This window comes from Melanotaenia boesemani, chromosome 6 (genome assembly GCF_017639745.1).
Source record: "Melanotaenia boesemani isolate fMelBoe1 chromosome 6, fMelBoe1.pri, whole genome shotgun sequence".
NCBI lineage: Eukaryota > Metazoa > Chordata > Actinopteri > Atheriniformes > Melanotaeniidae > Melanotaenia > Melanotaenia boesemani.
Genome location: NC_055687.1, coordinates 4,773,651 through 4,795,181, shown reverse-complemented (window position 1 = coordinate 4,795,181; position 21,531 = coordinate 4,773,651). Strand labels below are relative to the sequence as shown.

Genomic DNA, 21,531 nt, shown 5'->3' with positions numbered 1-21,531 from the left:
GAGTGCAACCAAAAGCTTGTTCAACAGGAACAAGTAATTTTTTTTAGTATACTGACCAGCTTCATTATAGTGAAAAAATAAAAACTGAAAATCTGCTGCATCAGACTCGGTAAAAGTTGGAGTTGTTTATATCATGTTCCACCAACTTCCTTTTAATGAACTTAGGATACTGATTGTTCTAGTTTTTCAGAGGAACCTGTGTTTATCTACCTTAATGAAATGAAGATTTCAGCTGCTCAGCAGTCCATTGCTATTCAATCTATGATGCAAACCATGACACTACCACCACCGTGTTTCATGGGTGGGGTAAGGTTTTTATGTTTGAATCCAACATTGTCCAACACTTCTCAGTTAAACCAGTAAGTTCCATTTTTATAGAAACTGTTCGACGGCTTTCAGTAATAAAGCTGTAAGTGTGTGTGTGTGTGTGTGTGTGTGTGTGTGTGTGTGTATACCTATATATATAATGTGTGTGTGTATGTAAAACACTTTTTTTCTTTTGCTTTTTTTTGTTGTTGTTAAATGATCCCGTTAAACCAGAAAATGAAACTTGTGCTGAGCAACAATGACCCTGTTCTCCCTGTCCAATCAGCTTTGAGTTTCTGGTTACTACACGTGTTGCTATGGAGATGACACTTTAAACCAAACCATCACCTGGACACCTCTCGGTGGTCTCAAAACACAGCCAGTTAATTTGTTGTCAGTCAGTATATTGTGTGTAAAGTAATGCAGGTCCAGCTGGTTCCTCTCGGCTCTGTCACCATTGGGCCGCAGTCCTGGCGGGATGGAACAGTCCGGTCCATCCAGCGGACCGAGCGCCTGATCCGGCAGACTCGGGCCGGGTGGTCCGCGGCTTGCAGTTGGCCCCGGACCGTCAGTTTCAGCCCAAAGCGCATAAACAGCTCGCCGAAGACAGACGGAGAAAAGATCTCAGCAGAGGAAAGACATAGTTCCGTCTTCAGAAACAAAACCACGAGGCCCAAGACGACAGGAGCCATGGTGAGATGAAACCGAGACATCAGCTGGGTAGTCAGGATGATCAAACACCTGGACATGAATTCCTAACGTAATATAGGCCTAAACAAATAAAACGATTAATTTAGCCCAGTTTTTTTTAACTTTCAGATGACAGGAAGTCAGGTTTCTGCACAATTCCCAAAAAGTTGGGACGCAGTGTAAAATGTAAATAAAACCAGAATGCAATGACTTCCAAATCTCATAAACCACGTTTTATTCACAGTAGAACATAAAGAACATCAGATGTTAAAACAGACAATTTATCATTTCATAGAAAATATGAGCTGAATCTGATGCAGCAACACGTCTGTTAAACGTTGGAACAGGAGCAACAAATCTGGTAAAGTAACTGGTACAATTAAAAGAAAACAACTAATCAGGTTAATTAGTAGCCTAACAGGTCAGTAAAAGGAGCATTTCAGAAGCAGAGTCTCAGATTGAAAGATGGACCGAGGTTCACCAAGCTGAGACAAATACTGAAAATTGTGGAACAATTTCAGAAAAAAAATTTAGGCTGTTAACCTTTTCAGAATATAAAGTAGGAACCTAAACACGTCATTTTAATGTTTTTAAGTTCCCTTCTGGCTCCCATCGGGGGTCAGTGGCCCCATTCCCGCCTACCAGCTTGCGCGAGCAGTGCGCTGCAGCCAGCGTCACCGTGGCTCGTGAGTACATGCGGAGGGTGCGGGAGGTGGAGGGCCAGCTCCGGAGACAGGCCGCCAGGGTGACCGAGGAGGCCACCAAGCTGGAGCGGGAGCGGAGCCACCTGGAGAGGACGCTGCGCAGCATCACGAGCAACCTGACCGTGAACCGGAGGAGCTCAGAGGGGCGGAGAAAGAGACCAGCCACCACCGAGACGGTGAGTTTACAACATCTGTAGAAGCATGCGTGGTTCTTAAAGATCTCTGCGCTTCCAGAATAAGGATATGAATATGTGCTGCCTGCTACAGGAAAAAGATGGTGCGGATTTCTTGTTGCTGTGGGAGAGAAGAGAGCTTCTCCAGTTGAAACGGGATCTGGAGGCAGCGATGAGGAGCACGCTGACCCAGCTGCAGGTGATTTACAGCATTACTCTTCTGTTTTCACTGGCTGACTGAAAGGGATGGGAGAGTGAAGAGAAGAATCAATCTTCAAGCATCATTAACCTGTTTTCTGTTGAACAACAGGAACAACTTGTAAAACTTTAGAATAGAAGCAAATAATTTAAGTGAGTGTAAAGTGGTGTATCAACTTGTAGAGGCTAATGATCCTTATGTTAGACCACGTAAAAAGAAAAATGGATTGTGGGCTTCATGTCAACAAAGCAACAGAATCTCTGTTCTTTGTTTTCAGTGGTTACCAAAAGATGAACACTGTATTATCATCTGCCATACGGTTTGTGAATGAATCAGAGATGAAATGTGCTGCTTAATTAAAATTAAAAATTGTAATAATAAATCCATCATAACAGATATGATCCACATTACTCTGGTTCATCATAACTGTGTTCATGTAAGTTCTGAGCTGCATGAGTGGACAAGAAGCAAAACCAGGAGGGACTGCCATCTGCATGGACCGGTTGGGGGTGGAGATGGGAAAAGGGGGTCAACAAGCAGCAGAACTCTAATCCAGGGATTCCCGCTGCCTCCCCCAGCAGCCTCGGCCTATAGCAGTAGAACTAAAGGGATGGATAAGGGTCACCAAGCCAGACCTGCTATAAGATTCATCCGGAAGGAAAGTTTGAAGATGATCTGAAGGTAGAGAGGGGGTCTCCTTAAGCCAAACTAGGAGCAGGTTCTGATAACTGAAGGTGTTGTGTCCCATTTGACTTTTAGAACCTCTAGGAACCACAAGTAAACCCACAGTCTGAGATCCAAGTGCTCTGTTGGGAAACGTAAAACAATGAGACGTGTAAGACCCAATGCAGCTCGGCCACTAAGAGGTTTATATGTGAGGAGAAGAATTTAGATTTAAATAAATAAAGAGCTGTCTGAGTGTGTGAGAAAGACATCGTAAAGCACCATGGAGAAAGATAAAGGTGCCGTAAAAGTCTGGACTATTAACCATTTACCATGATGGGGGGGGGGATGACAACGACCTAAACCGGCCACTGGAAAGTCGCAGGCCAGTGACACACATGTGGCCTCAACGACCCTCAAAGGTGTGAATGATGCCTGAACTGTTGAACTTACATGGAAGTTCACACCAGCTTGAGAGACGAGATGTAAAATGTTCTTTAAAAACTAAAGAAGTGTCTTTCTGTGTCCTCCAGGCTCTGGCTGAGAGCAGCAGGCAGCTGCTGGACTGTGCCGGTGAGAGGGCTCTTGTGCTGGAGCTGCTGCCTCACAGCAGTTCTGCAGGAGGGGACCAGTCCCCAGCTCAGACCTCCAACAAAACCGACCCCATCAGCCCCTTTACACCAGGTACATTCAGGATGAAGAGCAGCTAAAGAAAAGAGCATAAAATTACTCACATCTAATGAACACAGAAGATTCCAGTAAGGTCTTTGTGAGGTCACATGTCTGTTGCTGAAATGATTTTGGTTCTTCAGTATTTAACGTTCAGGATGTAAAAGTTGTGGATATTTTGCATACAAAATGCTGACCAGCTAACGCAACCCTAGATCATTACTACTGCCTTTGAAGGCTTGTACAGTAGAAATAAAGGCATGATTCAACCCATCAGTCCAATCTTTATACTTCCAACAAAGCAAAACCTTTTCAACGTCAGCCTCTTTGATGAACGTTTTTCTGAGGGCTCCACAGCTGTTCAGTCCCAGTACTGTGAGTTCTCTTCAGATTGTATGTTAAATTCCTCTTTGGATTCCAAGTTTGGATCAAGATGCTCAGATCAGCAACAGCTAGATAAGGTACATTTAGACTGTGAGCTTGTAGGGAGTCACAGGGACGCTTAAAGTCTGCAGGATTTTGACGTGGACTGTTGGACATGAACTGATGACAATTAAGTGTCTGTTCTGTCTCAACCTGAAGTCATATTCAAGGGTCTCTGTTGAAGTCTCCTGATGTCTTCTTCTTTCTTTTACACAGAATTGGAATAAAATGCAGGATAATTATTTTTTTCACTTTGATACAGGCCAGCCATTCAACTCTACTAAAAGAGACCAGCAAGATTTAAGGAAAGAAGCTGCTGTCTGCATCCTCGTTAGACAACTACAGCATGAATCATTCCTGTACTTATCCAGTGGGAGGCTTTTCCACTTTATCTTAGTAAAATCTGTTTATTGGACCAGGAAGAGTATTTGGTAACAAAGCACTGCAACAACTAGGACATGTACCTGCTGATGGTGCTAATATGAAGCTTTGATGTTATGTCAGTGAAATTCATTCCAGGTGTTTAACCCTTTAAAGCCCAACCCAAGAAAAAAATTGTGAAAAAATATATATATTTTTTTAAATCTGAAGTCTTTATTTGGCCCTTTTAACAGACTGTGGGGAAAAAAAGATTTTTTTTGTATATTTACCATTTATCACTTTGTGAAGTCAAAATTATTGTAGTGCAAAATGTATCCACTAGGGGCAGAAAACAAGTATTGGACTGTGTTAAACAGGGTTTTAAGCAAAGTTTAAGGTGATGCAAAAGATCTCAGAACCGGTTTGTATCAAATATGATACATACAGCATTAAAGGGTTAAAATCACACAAGTCCTTACGCCTGCTTTCACTCATAAAAACATCTGACCTGGGTTAGAGGGACCTGCTGTCTATTCTTAGAATAAAAAGCCAGGATTCTGGGTTTGTAAATTTTTGTTTCCCTCTGAAAACTCTGTTCTCTTGTGTTCTTGCAGACTGTAAACAGGTTTTAGATTCTTCCTCTTTAACAGTCAACCAGTCCCAGCTGTTGAGGGAAAACATCAGACAGATGCTGACCAGCGCCATTGCCAGGCAGAATACTGCTCATCGCACCGTCAATGATGGGCTCATCAAGAAGATAGCAGAGACGGTCAATTTGCAGGTAACTAACAGTGTGGTTAAAAAAAACTTTACATGCAACCAAAAACTTCTGATGTGAGTTTGAAATGTAAATTTAATTTAATTCTTTTATAGCAAACCCTGACGATGATGTCTGCAGCTGCCAAGCAAGCCATGTTTCACAAACAGCGGGAAGTTAACTTCATTCGTTACAGCCATGACAGAGCACAGGTCAGACCGAGCGTCATCGGCATAACTATGAAATGAGGTACCATATTTTTTTGAGCCTAGAACCAAAGGGGGAGGTTGCTGAGGAAAAATTTATACTGTCCCCAGTATAGAACCTTGGGGGAGACGCAGAGACACCCAACCTAATACCAAAGCTTTCGACAAATAAAGCCTAAACTATTCCATTGCAGTATAATGTGTTGATATATTTGTGTTCATCTGTTACCAGGGTCCAGAGTGCAGCAGTGATGTACTGTCCAGAGAGAAGCTCGACAGGCCTCTGGTGCAGGTTTATCAGAGACACCCGGGGACACAATTACCTGAAGCCGCTCATCTCATCCAGGTGACTCATGCTTCCAAATGCTGATTTTAAAACAAACAAATCAGTTTTTAAAACACATGTTGTTCCGAAATCTAATCCCTGGTTTTTAACATAATGTATAAAATAAAGCAATAACAGGCTCTCCAGATACATCCAGCAGTCTGTTCCTTCTACAGATTTAGTCACTGCTTGTTGTAAGTTGTAGTAATCATCTGTGCTTAGATCTTGGAACTTACATTAGACAAAAAGTTTGTAGAATAGCAACATTGATTTTAGAGCCTCTTGCAGGATTTGCACAAAAACAATATCCTAAGTGTTATTACATAGTCAACATGGCACATAAGCAGTTATGTTTACTTCAACATGGCATGAACACTACATCTTCATGTTGTCTTTCAGGCTGATTGGAACATAGGTGCACACAGTAAGAATGAAGCATCGCCTTGTTTTGGAGAATATTTAGCATTCAACCATTATAAAACTAAACCAAAGAAAAGCTGTAACTCTTTATTCCACCTCACAAATAAAAGGTCTGTAAACATGAGAAAACAGAAAATCACGTAATAAACAGTTTGCAGCATCAGTTGATCCTTCAGGTATGTCAGTTCCATAAAAACTGGTGAGTTTGATGAGATTTATAAATGATTCTGGTTAATTATATTTTACTCAGCATTACAACTTTTTTTAGAAATGGGATTGTATCATTTCAAACTTATGATTTTCTAAAGGATGCTGCCTGTGTGATGCGTGTGTAAGCGACACATGCACTGGTCTCTACTGATTTTCATATAGTTGCAGATGTTCGCACTTTTAAAAAAAGTCCTCAGTGGTTTAACACTCGCCCCTCATTTTGTTGCAGTTTTAGTATCTCACACAAACCGGCACAGGTTGAAATGTGTTTCCTGTGTGTGTCTCAGGGCAGCGCAGTGCTGCAGAGCTGTTTGAAGTCCTCTGAGGGGGAGCTGGCAAAGCTGCAGCATGCATGTCAGCAGCTGCAGGACAACCTGCGTGGCAAGAGGGCGGCAGCTCAGGTGGATGCAGCAGTCGTCTGCATGAGGCGCCACCAGGCCGACAAGCGCGCTGTGCCCTCTTTCCTGCAGCAGGGGGCGCACTGAAGCCAACTCTCCATACTTGCAGCATGTGCACAGAGATGTGGAATTAGTTTAATTTGTGGTGAGAAACAGGCAACAGACCAGTGTAAGAACTGCTACATAAAGATGAAGAAAATGAGGTAAAAGTAGTACTTGCAGGCCAACATGGCTCTATTTACTGCTGTGTAGTTTTGCTTTGAGCTGGTTTGTGTTATACCTTTTAGTTTATCCCCCATCTTACCCTCAATATAGAAAATAAAACCTCCTGTCTAAAAACTTGAACTACTTGTATAGTCCTGACTTCAAGGTTAATCCAAGATCTTCAGGAAGAACTGGAGCTATCTTAATGAGTTTTTTTTTTTTTTAAAACACGTAAACTGAGAAGATTCTGTGATGAAAGTCAGTGAAATGATCTGCCAGTGCAGTAAGATAATTATACTTGGTAAGATTTCCCAAAATAATAAAAAATATCTAGACTTGAGACAAGTGAGAAACATCTTAAAACAATTTGTGAAACACGTAAGTAAAAAAAAAAACACCTGTTAATGCTTTTTTCAGGCTATTCTTTCTCACTTTGAGACAAAAGATTTTAAAACAAGAGACACCAAACAAATTCTTAATTCAAGAAATGCTATACAATTTTTTTTAAGTCCCTGTTGCTGGGGAGGACCCCGACAACCCAAACAACCTCTCCAGACACACATTACTGAATGGAAGTGGGTGAAGTGTTTTTTACCAAAGGCCAGAATGACCGAACTACCAGTTCTTTAATTCTTGTTTAGTTTGTCTTGTTTTATGTTCTTTTCTCTCAAAATGTGAAAGAAACGCTGACAAGAAGCATTTGTTTCAACTTAATAAAGGGCTTGAAATTTGTGTTTTACTACTTTAGATATTTTTTTTCTTATTTCAGGAAATGTTTTTACCTCAAATTAAAACGGTTCTTTTTGCACTGTGTAAGTTGGAATGGGGAGATCTGGAAACAAGGTTTACATGTGAAAGATAAAGTATGATCTCATACAGTCTCAGTGAAATTATTTAACTTGATATGCATGTAACCCTAACCCAATTTTAAGATTTAGTAACTAAGTAAGAAAAAAAGGATGTACAGTCTCAAAACATGATAATCTCACACATTCTGCTCTTCCCAAGAGACTTGCTTAGAGACCATGCCTGAACTCACCATTGAAGACAGCTCACAAAGTTCCCACATGCAATGCAACCTTTATAATTAAGAAATAATTAGATATTCCTCTACAACATGCTTAAATTTTAGATTTGTTTTGTTTGTTTTTTTTTTTTGTTTTTTTTTTTTAACTTGTCCTGTCCAGCATCATAGCAAGCAAAATGATAATCTGGTTGCTGTATCGTGCTGAACAAATTTGCTCTGCCAAGGGGAGGCCTATGGGTAAGGCTCCTCTTGATAATGTGATTAATTCATTTATTTATTTACTTTGAATCACGGAATCTATGTAATCTTGCTGGACCTGACCGGAGGGGACAGAAAAAGATGGAAAATAGCAAAAAACGAGCAAAAGGGAAAGAAGAAAGGAGACAAAAAGATCACAGACAGAAGGAAAACGACCCTACAATCCACACCATCACCAGACAAACTGTTACACCTGTACATGAACACACCAGAAAATTTCCTACAACTTTTACAAAAGCAGAAACACACACACAGAAAAAAAACAAACAACGAAACAAAAAACAAAAAAAAAAAACAAAAAAAAAAACAGGGCTGCCAGTCATTAAGAGTTTTTAAATAATAACCAAATCAAATTAAAAAGACATAACAGCAACCAGATACTAACTCACAGGAAAAATACAAAATTTTTTTTTTTTTTCTCCTCTTTTTCCTTTTTTAATGATTATCGCTTAATATTAAAAACCCACTAGACAACTCAGTGACTGTGTCAGCATGCAGAGCATGAGAAACAAGGAGTGATCAGTGATGAAGAGTGGTGAGTGAGATCATGCAAATGCGACCTCGCCTCCACGGAGGCCAGAGGCAGACCAGGGCCTGGGCCGGGCCCTCAGCAGCAGACCCGGAGCACCAACCCATGCCACCCCACCACAAAGACAACTCCAGCCCCACCCGAAGGGCAGCAGAGGAGAGCCCCAGCAAGAGCCCCCCACGGTCCCGGGGCACAGGCCCCAGTGGGCCAAGATCAGCAGCATCCGGCCGTGCCAGGGACCGGCCCACCCAGGGCAGCCCAAGCGAAGGGCCCAGGACCCCGGGAGCCCAGAGGCGGCCGCCCCACCCCCCAAAGGCAGAGGGCCCGCAACATGCCTAGGAGGACCAGGCCCCCCCAGACAGCCACCTGGCGCAGGCCAGCACACACCCCGATGTTCCAGCCGCACACCCCGGGAACCAGGGTGCTATCGGCCCCCTCCCCCCACTCCCCATCTACTTCAACCTGCACCCCATATAACCCCACACTCACACCCTCCCCCATGCCGCACCCACAATCGCTCACCACCACACAATCACGCCACACACAACCCTCCCACCATGCCCCGTGGGGGACACCCCAGGCGGACCAGCGGACAGCGGGTCCCAACCCCCATAGAGCCAGCAGCCCACCAGCGCAGCCATCCCGGGACCCGGCCCCGGGGCAACCCCCCCCCCCCCCCCCCCCCCCCGCCCCCAGCCACACACAGGAGGAGCAGGGGCGTAAGAGGTCCCCAATACCCTCTCCCTCCCCGCTCCTGACTGTTTATGTAGTGTGTGTTGTGTGCAATTAAAATTGAGGGGCAGTGACTGCAATGAGCCGCGAGCCGGGCCACCTAAGTGGCCCCGCCCGCCATGCACCACATGCCATGCCCCCCAGGTGTTGTTTGTGTGTTGTGTTTCTTGTGTTTTGGTGTCTTGGTGCAATTAAAACTGAGAGGCGAGCAGCCACGGGGTGCATCCAAGGAGACCACTGAATGGTCTCCTCCGTTCCACCCCTCATGGCCCCACGCCTCCCAACTCCCTACGTGTGTGTGTGTGTGAGACAGAGAGAGCGGGAAGTAAGAGGGGTCCGGGGATGTACGTCCAGAGGGAAGCAAACTTCCCTCTGGATGATGAGCCTTTAGTGGCATTAGGCACCCCTGCTCCCCAGGAGGCCCCCCAGGGCAAGACAGGCCAGGAGAGGCCGCCCCCCACGACCGGGCCATTCAGGGACCGCAGCCAGTGAGCCGCCACCCACCCCAGAAAGTTCCCACCCTCCCACACCCCTAACGGGGAATGAGAGGATGGGGACAGCGGCAGACCCCACAGCATGAAGACGTCTGGTTCAAACCTCAGCCGGGGCCTTTCTGTGTGGGGTTTGAATGTTATTTGGGTTCTTTTTGGGTTGTCTGGCTTCCTTCCAATGATTCGAAACATGCATGTTATGTTAACTGGTGTTTCTAGGTGTGAACATGAGCAACTCTGTTATCCCTGTTAATGGATACCCTTCCTCTAACCTGGTGACAGCTGGGATAGACTCCAGCCCATGTGACCCTGATTTAGAATAAAGTGGGCATAGAAAACGGATGGAAAGCAACTGATTAAACCTTCCACATTAGTCTAAATCTTTCCTTTGGAAGGAAAATCTAAAGAAGACCTTTGTTCTGAACTGTAAATGAGCCACTAAGTGAATCTGAATGTGTCCTTTCCTCAGCTCAACCTGTCCACTGCATTTTTCTTCAATGACATGTTAGAAAGAAACTTAATGTTGGTGAGGTGCTAAATGCTAAAACACATGGTCTCTCTGTTTCCACCAACAGGTAAACCTCATCTTTTATAATGACAGCTCATATTAGAATAGCCCCTATCTGTTGAGTAGTTATTGGGCTAAAAGCCCAGGTTTGTAGTCCCAAGTGGGCCCTGATCAAGCACCAGAAGGAACACTGGAGGTGTTCTTGGTCCTGGCACTTATCTCTGGCCTGCTTTTGGCACGTTGATGTATATACAGGTGGAGATTTCACACTTTAAAGCACTTCTGCATTGACTTCTTATCTGAAGGAGGTGGTTAGATCCATTTTTTACACTCATTCTATGGTTTGAATGCCCTTTAAAGGTCTTTTTTTGTGGTTACAAGTCCAGCTCTAACCCCTGAACTATTGAGTAGCCTTTACCTCAACCATCTCATTGGGATCTAATTAAGTTTTTCTTTCCACTTTAAGTTCAATAATAACAGAAATACATGAAATACAGAAACTGAAAAAAAGAGGTGGCTGAGACTGAGTAATGTATCTTACCAAACCAGATTATACAATTTCTCATTAAAAATCTATTTATTCACTCATAAAACTTAATTATTCGTGTTTGTGTTAAAACGTGAATCCACAGGATGCCTATTTGTGAAGAGCTTTAGAAAAAAAAATCAGTGAATTTGCATGTTTTCCATCAACAGTGTCGCTGTTCTTGGCTCCTGCTCCTGGAGTCATGGGACTGCAGATCACTTGACAGCCCTCCCACCTCACTCAACGTCTTTCATTAAGAAATAAGGCATGATTTAATAAACCTGCCCCATTTTTAGGCTGTATCAGTATATGCAACTTTTCATTAATTTTTTTCCAAAGAGAAATACCCAAACAAGAGCTTATGTATATAGAGTTTAACCTAAAGTGGGTATAATATTCAAACAAAGCCTCGTTGGTTATCCTTCATCTGAATGGAGCTATTCTCTGCAGGAAAGTCAATGCTGGCAGTTCTGCAAACTCACAGTTAAAACCAGCTCACTAACAGCATAATTGAATCATAAGCACAGGGGTGTGGAGATTCTTGGAGATATTTGGAAAGAGCAGAAGAGATTTCCCTTCAGATCTCTGCAGCCGGGCTGATGGAGGATGCCTGCATGACGCTGATTATTTACAGTTTATTCTGAGTTGCAAAGACGAAGACTGCTGCTGGTTTCATGCTCTCAAGATGAAAATATCTGACTCATTTTAGAAAACACCAGTGAGACAACTGGCAATGATGGAGAAGCTTCTTCACCCTCTGCTTCTGCTGTGTTTACTTCCAGCTGCAGGTAAGTGGACAAAACATTAAATAGTAAATTATTTTTGTGAAGTTTTTTTTTTTGGGGGGGGGGGGGGGATGAGTCCTAATAAATGTCAGAAAATGCTAAAATTCTTTAGCTACACCACAGCACATAATGAACACCAGGTTCAGATGTTTTATTGTTGCCAGGCAGAATTTCATAACCATACAAATAAATTCATACAGTGAGATTCACCAAAGAAACTAGTAATACACATATGAGGTTAAAAAGGTGTGCAAATGTGGCCATAATGTGCAAATTGCTGCATCAAGATGTAATAGTGACAGTTTCCCCATAGATGGTTGAAACATCATGAAACTGCAACACTGCCAGGCTACAAAATCACTGCATGCATACAATCTGCAGCAAATTCATGTTTAGTCTTCCGTGAAATGGTTACAGATGTGATACTGCACAACTATTTTACGTGCTACCCCTGAGGAGGTAGAAGGGGTGGGTGGTGGCATTACACTTCATTGGTCACACAAAATGCCTCTGCATACTAGTCCATGAAATCATAGAACCACAATGAGTTTCCCACACCAATCCTCAAAGATCTGGCTACATCCCAGCTACTTTAATGAGATTGGTCTATTCAGCATAAAAATATGAAAAACTGTTCCTAATGCCCACTTACTGCTGTATAACTTTAATTTTAGAATAATGTATAAAGTTTAAAAAGATTTAAAAGTCATGTAATATCCTCCAATATTTCCTGGAATCCAGTGTCTCCCTGGAAAAACCTGACTTACATAGTTTTTAGAAGTTTATTGTAACTGTCCACAGGGGAGTGGAAGCCTAGTGGTGGGCAGGGGTTACAGAGATGGGCTTGGGTCTGGAGAACCTGGGTTCAAGCCCCTGGGCTGGCAACTAAGGTAAAATCACTGTGGGCCCCTGAGCAAGGCCCTCAACCCCTAACTGCTCCCTGGGTGCTGGAATCTAGCAACCCGCTAGCAACTAGGATGGGTTAGATGCAGAGAAAGAATTTTTCAGCTCGGGATTAATAAAGTATAAAAATAAATAAATATGAATTAAAGAAAACACATAACATTTCTTTCCAGGGGTTAAAATGATGTGAATTATCCTGACACTTCCTCCAGCTTCTCTTGTAAAGCATTTTGTGGCTTTAAACCTCCTTTTCTGTCCCTCCAGTTTCTCTCTTTTGTTACACCTGTGTGTTTCCTGCCATCTCACCTTTGGACTGCATCAGATTCCCTCTCAAGTGCCCCCCCGGGCAGCTCTGCCTGTCCAGCCGAGCCGTGGGCCAGAGAGGTGAGCGTGCATCCACTCGCCAGAAATGACTCAAAACTGAGAAACAGAAGTGAGAGAGGCTGGTGCCGGGCTCACAGAGGGGTGTGTCGGTGTGTGTTTGGTGTCTGTTCTGCAACTGATGTTTCTGATGAAATTTCAGGAGACTTCCGCGTGGTGTTGTATGAGAAAAGCTGCGTCCTGCCCGCCCTGTGTGGGGTCACGGGGGAAAAATACACCATGGGACTCAACTTCACCTTCACTAATGAGTGCTGCAACACACACCTGTGCAACAGAGCTGCCACGCCTGCTTCCCCGTACTGGACGGCTACAGTACTGACCCTTCTGGCTGTCGGGTCAGCTTGGTGAACACAGAAACACGAACTTCCTAAAAGCACACTAATCTGAAAGCAACCTGTGGGATTCTCAGTGGAAGACTTTACTACTACAATGAGAGTTTAACTCATTCTGTTCGCATTGTTTTCAGGGCATTTTAGAATTAACAGATCACCAGACTCAGAGGAGAAAGTCCAACAGGTCTGATGTGTACGTTAAAGGTTAATTTCCATGTTGCACCTTTATAGGTGTTTTCAGACTTTATATATAACTTTACATTAATCAGATACAAATATCAAATCCTTTAATGGTAGTGGAAAATTTTCATTGTTAATTTATTATTTTGTGGCAGTAAACCTGCCTAAGTCATCTACTTGCTTTGGGTATGTAGTAACCAAATCAAATCTTTTTATCCCATATCTGATTTAAATCTTTAAAATATTTGTTCTTCTTATTATTGTCCAAACAAACAGAAAAAATGCAAGGAAACATTTTCTCTTGCTTTCTTAGTACAAACGTTCAAAAGGTTTTTTAACATTTAATTATTGGTTTTATCTTTCTTTGATGAATTTCCTCAAATTTTCAACACTTTATAACATATACGTCATTATGAAAGAAGATTTAGACTTAGCACAAAAAGTAAAGAAATGTGATTATTTCTTCCCTTTAATAATACCGGTTGGGGTTATACATCGTTGGAAAGCTGATTATTCTCCTTATGACGCAGTATAACTTGTGAGGATTCTGTTTCTGTTGAATGATCAACACAACTAAATGTGTGAGTTAGTTTCCAGAAAAAATGTGCAAAAATCCTCTGATATTCTCCTGTTGGTGTTCACTCTTGTTCTGAGTTTCTTGGTGGACTGGATGACTGCACTCTCCCACAGTAAGAAGACAAAAACAACGCACATCAGCCATGTTTACATTTTAGGCATTATAAACCATCAGGATGTATGTACAATACAACAGCAATACTTATAATTAGATGAGAGAAATAATCACAAATTTCCTTCCTTTCTGTACTACATTTGTATAAATCAAGTTTCAAATGAGCCACAAATGGAATCAAACTGACCCAAACATCAGGAATTTAATTGAACTGTCATTAAGTAATAACTGCATCTATCCATCAATACTTTCTAAGCCGTTCAGTGATGCCACAGGTTTGTCGTTTTTATTTGGCTCATTTATGCTCAATCTCAGTTGCTGGAACAATGCTCAGCTGTTGTTTAAATAATCTTGTTTGGGTTTAATCTTTAACTCTATGATGTGAAATTAGCCTTTTATCTTTGTATTGTCCTGTGAAAGATGAAAACTAACAACACTACCTAAGTCTTTAAATGATCCAATAAATCACAATATGTAAAATTAAACATGTGGTTTGTTTTGTGTAGACTTTGATGAGATTTTATGGATTTATAGAGCTGGGTCCAAAAAGAAGATTCCTCTGCTTTTAATCTTTATTTTTTAAATTCAATAAAAATGTTTTAGCATAAATTATTTCAGGTAAACAATCTGAGTGTCAGTTGAATGTGTTATAATACATTACAGAAATATACGCATTTCTTTTCCTGACCTTTCCTTTTAATGAAAATAATGGTTCAAATGGAGCATGCTGTATATTTTATATACAGAGCTGGATAAAAGTTCAAAGCCATCCCTCATTTTTATATGCTGCCAGCAAAAATAAAAAAATTAAACTAGTGTAAAACATAACTGGAAATAAAACATCTAAAACAGAGCCATTTGTCCAGTTTTAAGAAGCTTCAACACAGTCTGAACCCGCTTAGAAACTTTCTCTCATCCCTTAAAGAATCTTCAGGATTACAGGTGTTGGACCAGCTGTCTGTCGTTCACACAACCACCAATAAGTGGCGCTAATTTGCGTCTGTCTGCATCAGCGCCAGGTGCGCTTGATTTGACCCCAACTGAGAACATCATCAGTGTAAATACAATAAATGTTTGTCTGAGTTTTCTAACAGCAGCGTGTTTTATGTGAGCTCTGGACATGGTTTACCTGATCTTCTTTCTCCTGGTGGCCCCCCCTGATGGAGGCGCTCTGCCCCCCGAGGCTTTAAATCAAACAGCCCAGGTGTTGATGAGGAAAGTTTACCGAAAGCAAACACCGACTGTGCTGCGGCTGAACTATCTCAGACTCCCCATGTTTGTGGACTCGGATCTGTCTCTGGAGGAGGATGGATATTTCTCTCCGGCTAGAAGCACCGGGCAGGAGCCTTTACTCAAGCCCGTCCAACAGCTGCTGCTCCCGGTTCGGGCCAACAGCAGTCCGCGCAGCGTCTCTGGTGCCACCGTGAAGACTTCCTGTGAGCGCAACATGATGCAGGTGCAGGTGGGAAGGAGGATTTTTGGCGCCGGGGAACCTGACTCTCATCTAAAACTGGGGACGTGCCAAGTCAGCAACTCTACGGAAGATTATCTTTATTTTGAATATGAGCTCAGCATGTGTGGAACCAAACGCACGGTGAGTCCCGCATATCCAACACTTCACCATCATCCAGGGGCGAGTCTAGAAAACTTCTGACCAGGGGGCCAGACAGGGGAGCAGACTGGGAAAAGTAAATGAGACCTTTTTTAATTTAATAATGGGTCTAAAATTAAGGAAATATGAAGTTATTATTACAACTAAAGTAGTCATTTAATGTAAAGAGTAAAGCGAACTTTGCAAAGATAAAAATCCAATACAGTATCTGAATTGTTGATGCTGCTTTGAAAGACTTTAATCACTGCTGCGCAAACACTTATTGATAAGGAGAAAGATTTGTTTTGAGCTTTCAGTCATTTTATCAGTGTTTCTTCTACATTATTGACTGGGGGGCTTATGTCCTTTACATCCTCTTCATACGGTCTTAACAATCTGGAGACACATATTTTTTCCATGTAGACGGTTGGTGAGATGATGCTGTGACTACTGCATTATGATCCAGAACATGCTGATGTTGAATATCAACACATATAAAAGTATTACATACTGCATTCACTTGCTCTTGGCCATCTGAAGTTTACCCAGGTAAAGGTCAGTTTACACAAAATTTTTGTTAGAACTTGATTGTCTTTTATTTGGGTGGCACTTGAGGGGGAGCCAAACTTTAGGGATGTCCTGTGCCACCCCTCTGGCCCTGCCACAGGGCAGACACTGTCCAAAGTGTCTTAATCTTCACCCTGATTCTGTAATAAATTTTATTTAATTTCTTGGCGCCTTTCTACACCCAGGGTCACCGTACACAAAAGGAAAATAAATAAATAAATAAAAATAAATTACATAAGAGCTAAAAACAGATTAAAAGACTGAGATAAAAATTACATAAAACAGTCAGTTACATGATTTATAGCCAGTTTAAACAGGTGGGTTCTGAGTGCAGATGTGAGTGATGGAAGAGAATTGATGTCTCGGATGGGAGTGAGTTCCAGAGCCGGGGAGCAGAGCGACTGAAGGCAGAACCAATTCTTAGGTGATTTGATCGTGATGGTGTTTGTTATCTTTGTCTAACTCTTACTGTCTGTCGTAGCCAGTATTTCTAGCAAACGGCTGACATCTGACTCAAGTGTCTTCTGGTATTTTCAGTTTTACCTCAGGATGTGGAAGGTGCTGATTCCAGTTTAAGGCCTTCTTGGTCCCCCAAAGCATGTTTGTTGCGGAAGTGATGCAGAAAACTATTCATGTTGCTGCTTCTGGCAGAAACTTTATTTCAACAGTATTTTCAGATAATAGTAGTTTGCTTCATGTCCAACCTTGCAAAGTATCTCCAAACAACAACTTTCTCCATTCTCACTGCTCAGCCTCTCCAATAACACAGCTGCTCTGCTGCATGTATGTTCCGTGATGCACTAGTTTACCTGCAGATGGAATTAACTGATATTAGGTTAACAAACCTGCCAACTTGTCAACACTGATATTTAAGCTGTTATCGTTTAATTTAATGTGCCACTACACAGTCTGTAAACTGACAGAAAAACTGCTAATTGCTTATTTACAGATGATCTCTAACCGGATGGTCTACTTTAACTTACTGCATTATGACTCACCAGCATCCCGAGGACCAATCAGGCGAGTTGCACCCTTCAGCCTGCCTGTTGGATGTTATTTTAACAGGTGAGACTGGATCCAGACCAGTGATCATTCTGCACAAACTTCTTTTATGATGTTGAAATTTTGTTTGTAATTCTTATGAAAAATGTGTTTTACTGTTTAGGTACCTTTACTCGTACACAGTTGGCCACATACCAAAGGTGCAGATGCAAAAGATCTTCAAAGAAACGATGGAAGCAGACAAATTCATCCTGACTCCACGAAATGGTAAGCCTGCATAAATGTTTAACACCCTGTCATCTCCATTGTTCTAAATGTTTGAAATTTTTCTTTTTCTGTAAAAAGTTGAATCATTTTATGCAACACAAACATTTGAAGATGAAGTCAAATGATGTCATATGAAAATATGAAATATGAAGAGTTTATTCATTCCATTTAAATTATTACTTTTATTATTATTATTATTATTATTATTATTATTATTATTATTATTATTTCCAGATTATAATTTTCCTTTAGTGAAGCCATGAGTTCATGCTTATGCTGTATGTTAAGTTCTCTAAATATCTGCAGCTAAATTGTTTTAGTTTTTTTTTGTTATTACAGAACATTATTCTGGGTAAAAACAACCCAACGGTGCACAGATTCAGATGGAAATGATAGATGACTGTTTTCCATCACTACTGTTGAAATGATTTATTAGATAGTAAATGTTTGTAAAGTAAATCTGTAAAATCTGGTTTTAATCTAACTTAACTGAACAGTGTCAAAATATTACCTTTAAAAACCAAATCATGTGCCAGCTGAAATCATCTTTTAATCTTTTAAAGTGCTGTTTGCTGTTTGCTGTAGCCTGACTGCTTCCTTCTGTCATTCAGCTCGGTGGGAAAAGCTTCCTCCATCCGGTCACTATATGCTCGGGGAGCCCATTTACTTCGAAGCTGAGGCCCCAGCTTTGTCGTACAATCAGAGACTGTACGTCCACACGTGTTTTGTGACTCCAGAGAAGTCTCGCACCTCCAAGCCTCAAGTTTCAGTCATGAAAAATTTTGGGTAATCAGCAACTGATATTTATTTACCTAAGCAAAGATTCTTAAACTGGTGTGTGTCATGGTCACTTTTTCTCTCCTAATGATGATAGATGTGTGGTTAAAACAGAGGACAGCGTCTCTAAATTCATCCCATACAAAAACAACGTGGTGAGATTCTCTGTGGATTCCTTGCTATTCACAGGGATGACCGGCCAGGTGAGTTTTAGCTTTCCTTTCTTGTGAATAGATAGTTTAAAGACTAGAATTAAAACCCTACTTTTGCCACCGTTAGCAGCTCTACATGCACTGCACCATGTCTGCTGGAAGTTTGCTGCCCACACCGACAGCCAAGTCCTGCAACTATGATACAATATCCAAAAGGTGAGATTTTCCCACTGGTGGACATTTTCAGGCAATAAAACTAAAACATAAGCAGCTGTTCCTGCATTTAAGGCCTGTTTTACATTCTAGAGCAAACTGTGACCGTTTAGTGTAAGTCAGGGGTAGAAATGAGGAGGGGAAGATGAAAATGTTACCAGCTATTTAGAATTATATTTGGGACAAATGTGTCAATGAAAGCGTGAAATATGTTCAGAGAATCTCCAGTTTGTCCCAAAATCATTGAAAACCAATGTTCCTCAAAGAAGGATTGGAAGGGATTTCCACATTCTTCCTCTACAGTGCAAAACATCTTCAAACCGTTCAGGAAATCTGAGGGAATTTTAGTGTATGAAGGAGAAGGGAGCAAGTCTAAGTTTGGACACCGTGATCTCTGATCCTTCAGACGGAGCTGCATCCAGAACCATCGTTCATCTCCAGCTGATCCTGGTCCATGTGGTTCAGCAGGGAGCCCTCTGCTCTAAGTCTTAGAAGACAAGCAAAGTCTTGAAAACACTTTTATTGACGTCTGAGTTCATTATAATGCAGGTACATTAAAGTAACACATTCTGATAGCTATCAGAAATGTATTTTCAATACAAGTGTTCAAGACTTTGCTCGTCTTCTAAGACGTGCAGAAATGAACACTCCCGCCCCCGTGGTCACAAATTCTGATGGATCACAGATTTTGGTGAAACACCTATCTTTGTAATTGTGTTTCGGTAAACTTGTAAAAGTGTTTCCCGGCCACAGTAATGTACAGACATGACGCGACGTAACTACATGTCTACATGAGAATAAGATAAGGAAAATCAGACCGTTTAGTTTTTATAATAAAAGGACAAAATATAAACCTGCTCTAGAGGAAAGGAGACCTTACATGGCTTCTGTTGTGATCTGGTGCAAAATGAAAATAAGCTAAATAATAAAATAAGATATTTTAATATAAAATAATTGGATGGAAAAAATGTCTAAAATATTAATTGAGGGTGGTGGGGGTTGCTGTTGGGAGGGGGAAGCAGGTTTCTGGTTCAAAATAAGTTTGTTGAAAGGGGAAAATCACAAATTTAGCTGAGCTTACTTAAATCCTGCTGGTGCCTTTTAATGCATGGTGATGTTGAATTTAATATTTACAGTTCTTTTGAGGAAATTGTAAAACATCGGGATACATACTGTGTTTCGGGATAAAGCCAAATGATTTGGGGATATCAGTGTTATGTCATATCGTCTGGTCCTACTTGGTATCCTTCATGTCAGAACGACTTTGAAATGTTGGGAGAGGGAATCAAACATTGCAAAGTGTAAACATATTACTTAGAACTTTTTATTTATTTTTGCACCCTGAATTGCAGTAGTTGCTGCATATTGATAAATTATTTGGAGTTGATGTGTAAAAATATGAAATATTTAAGGTTCATGCATCTTTTTTCTCAGATGGGTGGAGATGTTAGGATTAAACTCTGTGTGTGACTGCTGTGATTCCAGTTGTAGCTCTGCTGCAGCCACAGGTGAGTTCTCACCTTTTTCATCTCCCATAACGGTAAGTTTTTAACATGACTGATTATTCAGAAGAAGAGCAAGACTAATGAAAAGATTTAAAACAGCAGTGATCAGTCTTATCAGTGTAACCAAAGTTTAATACAGCATGTTTATCCTCACACTTCATTCTGTTCAGTATTTGTAGTTTTGTATTTTGGATACTACTTTCTTGTTGTGTTGCCTAGACTCATCTCTTCCTCTGCGGGTGGGAGGGATTAAGATGTAAGAGGGAGAGTGAGAATTACAAATTAGGAATTCCTCTTAGACAGGAATTCACTTTGTAACTAAAGATTTTTATTCCATTTACAGCAACATCTGTATGTAATATATCAATGTATATCAAGACTTTTTTGTATTTTTGTCAGTGGCTCAGATATTCAGCAGTGGACCTTGGTTAATAAAGCCTAAAGTGAAACCCCGCATACCCACCCTGCAGAGGAAGACAGCCTCCACCACAACAACCACCACGATAAGGGAAGCACCTCAACCAGAGCTGAGCAAGTGGAAGTGGAGGTCGTGGCCTGAAGAGACAGCAGAGGTTCTTATGGGTAAGGTGGAGAAGACGGTGACGGAGCTGGAGTGGCCATTCACAGGTGGAGGAGTGATGTGGAGTGAGCAGGAAGGTGAGGAGAAGCAGATGAAGGGCTCTGCTGCCGTGGAGGCAGAGGAGGAGCTGAAGGTCAAAGAGCTGCACAGAATATTTGAAGATGTCTTTGGTTTTGATGAATAAAGTTTGTGGACAGTAACGTAACTGCAGGAGGTTTCATTACAGGACAGGTTTTACACATTTCTGCATTATTACCTGTTTCAAATGAAAACAACTGCAGCTTTGAGTCTGTATCAGTCAAATAAAATATTTAGGGAAATACAGTTTTTTTTTCTTCTTTTTTACTGAGAAGTAAAACTTTTTTTATATTAATCTGCTCAAAACAAACTATAGTCAGGAGTTCGTTAGCTAGTTTTTTTTTATATATATCGTGTTGGCGTTGAAGCCTCTGCACTTTAGTGTTTTAGCTCTTCTTCGTCTGACAGAAACTTTTTGTTTTAGCCTGGGTGACCTTTTGTGGAGTCCCCCAGGGTTCTATACTGGGGCCATTTTCATTCTGCATGTTCCTCCCTTAACATATTATTTCATATCATTGTTATGCTGATAACACTCAGATTTACCTACATTTTGAAGCACAACATATTTTTTTTTCACTAACACAAGACATAAAAGTTTGGATGGCCTTTTAATTTTTGGGTTTTATAATGGAGACAAAACTAAAATAATCTTTGGACTCACTGGTGATTTCCTGCTGAGCTTTGATGTCAGTCTGAGCAGCTTTAAACATGCGAAAGCATAAAAAAACGAGTCTGGTTTGATATTTGTT

The 21,531-nt window shown here is 41.3% G+C and overlaps 3 protein-coding genes across 4 annotated transcripts; all 3 read left to right on the top strand.

The window, feature by feature from the left end:
- The first annotated feature begins 643 nt into the window (after positions 1 to 643).
- On the top strand, positions 644 to 6,840 carry ccdc105 (coiled-coil domain containing 105). Its single transcript, XM_041987939.1, has 8 exons — positions 644 to 999; positions 1,592 to 1,876; positions 1,968 to 2,072; positions 3,269 to 3,419; positions 4,802 to 4,968; positions 5,061 to 5,156; positions 5,383 to 5,496; positions 6,393 to 6,840. Exons 1-8 carry the CDS (start codon positions 727 to 729, stop codon positions 6,588 to 6,590), a joined length of 1,389 nt encoding a protein of 462 aa, XP_041843873.1. The 5' UTR covers positions 644 to 726; the 3' UTR covers positions 6,591 to 6,840.
- Positions 6,841 to 11,407: 4,567 nt separating this feature from the next.
- Positions 11,408 to 13,239, top strand: LOC121641701 (lymphocyte antigen 6L-like). The gene is made up of 3 exons (XM_041987990.1): positions 11,408 to 11,566; positions 12,731 to 12,850; positions 12,990 to 13,239. The coding sequence occupies exons 1-3, from the start codon at positions 11,512 to 11,514 to the stop codon at positions 13,193 to 13,195; spliced, it is 381 nt and encodes a 126-aa protein (XP_041843924.1). The 5' UTR covers positions 11,408 to 11,511; the 3' UTR covers positions 13,196 to 13,239.
- A 1,798-nt stretch (positions 13,240 to 15,037) lies between these two features.
- zp3d.2 (zona pellucida glycoprotein 3d tandem duplicate 2) lies at positions 15,038 to 21,017 on the top strand. Of its 2 annotated transcripts, none has more exons than XM_041987930.1 (8): positions 15,038 to 15,644; positions 17,158 to 17,273; positions 17,374 to 17,477; positions 18,089 to 18,263; positions 18,352 to 18,457; positions 18,537 to 18,622; positions 20,054 to 20,127; positions 20,524 to 21,017. In XM_041987930.1, the coding sequence occupies exons 1-8, from the start codon at positions 15,171 to 15,173 to the stop codon at positions 20,886 to 20,888; spliced, it is 1,500 nt and encodes a 499-aa protein (XP_041843864.1). In that variant the 5' UTR covers positions 15,038 to 15,170; the 3' UTR covers positions 20,889 to 21,017. The 2 variants fall into 2 exon arrangements, with proteins under 2 accessions (XP_041843864.1, XP_041843863.1); XM_041987929.1 differs by having other exon boundaries at positions 15,039 to 15,644; positions 18,534 to 18,622.
- Positions 21,018 to 21,531: the final 514 nt, after the last annotated feature.

Coding starts and splice junctions, on each gene's coding strand:
- zp3d.2 (XM_041987929.1), top strand. CDS start 15,171: ATGGTTTACCTGATCTTCTTTCTCCTGGTGGCCCCCCCTGATGGAGGC. Junction 18,264..18,351: donor TCAGTCATGAAAAATTTTGG/GTAATCAGCAAC, acceptor TAATGATGATAG/ATGTGTGGTTAAAACAGAGG. Junction 20,128..20,523: donor TAGCTCTGCTGCAGCCACAG/GTGAGTTCTCAC, acceptor TATTTTTGTCAG/TGGCTCAGATATTCAGCAGT.
- LOC121641701 (XM_041987990.1), top strand. CDS start 11,512: ATGATGGAGAAGCTTCTTCACCCTCTGCTTCTGCTGTGTTTACTTCCA. Junction 11,567..12,730: donor GTGTTTACTTCCAGCTGCAG/GTAAGTGGACAA, acceptor CTGTCCCTCCAG/TTTCTCTCTTTTGTTACACC. Junction 12,851..12,989: donor CCGAGCCGTGGGCCAGAGAG/GTGAGCGTGCAT, acceptor ATGAAATTTCAG/GAGACTTCCGCGTGGTGTTG.
- ccdc105 (XM_041987939.1), top strand. CDS start 727: ATGCAGGTCCAGCTGGTTCCTCTCGGCTCTGTCACCATTGGGCCGCAG. Junction 1,000..1,591: donor CCAAGACGACAGGAGCCATG/GTGAGATGAAAC, acceptor AATGTTTTTAAG/TTCCCTTCTGGCTCCCATCG. Junction 3,420..4,801: donor CATCAGCCCCTTTACACCAG/GTACATTCAGGA, acceptor GTGTTCTTGCAG/ACTGTAAACAGGTTTTAGAT.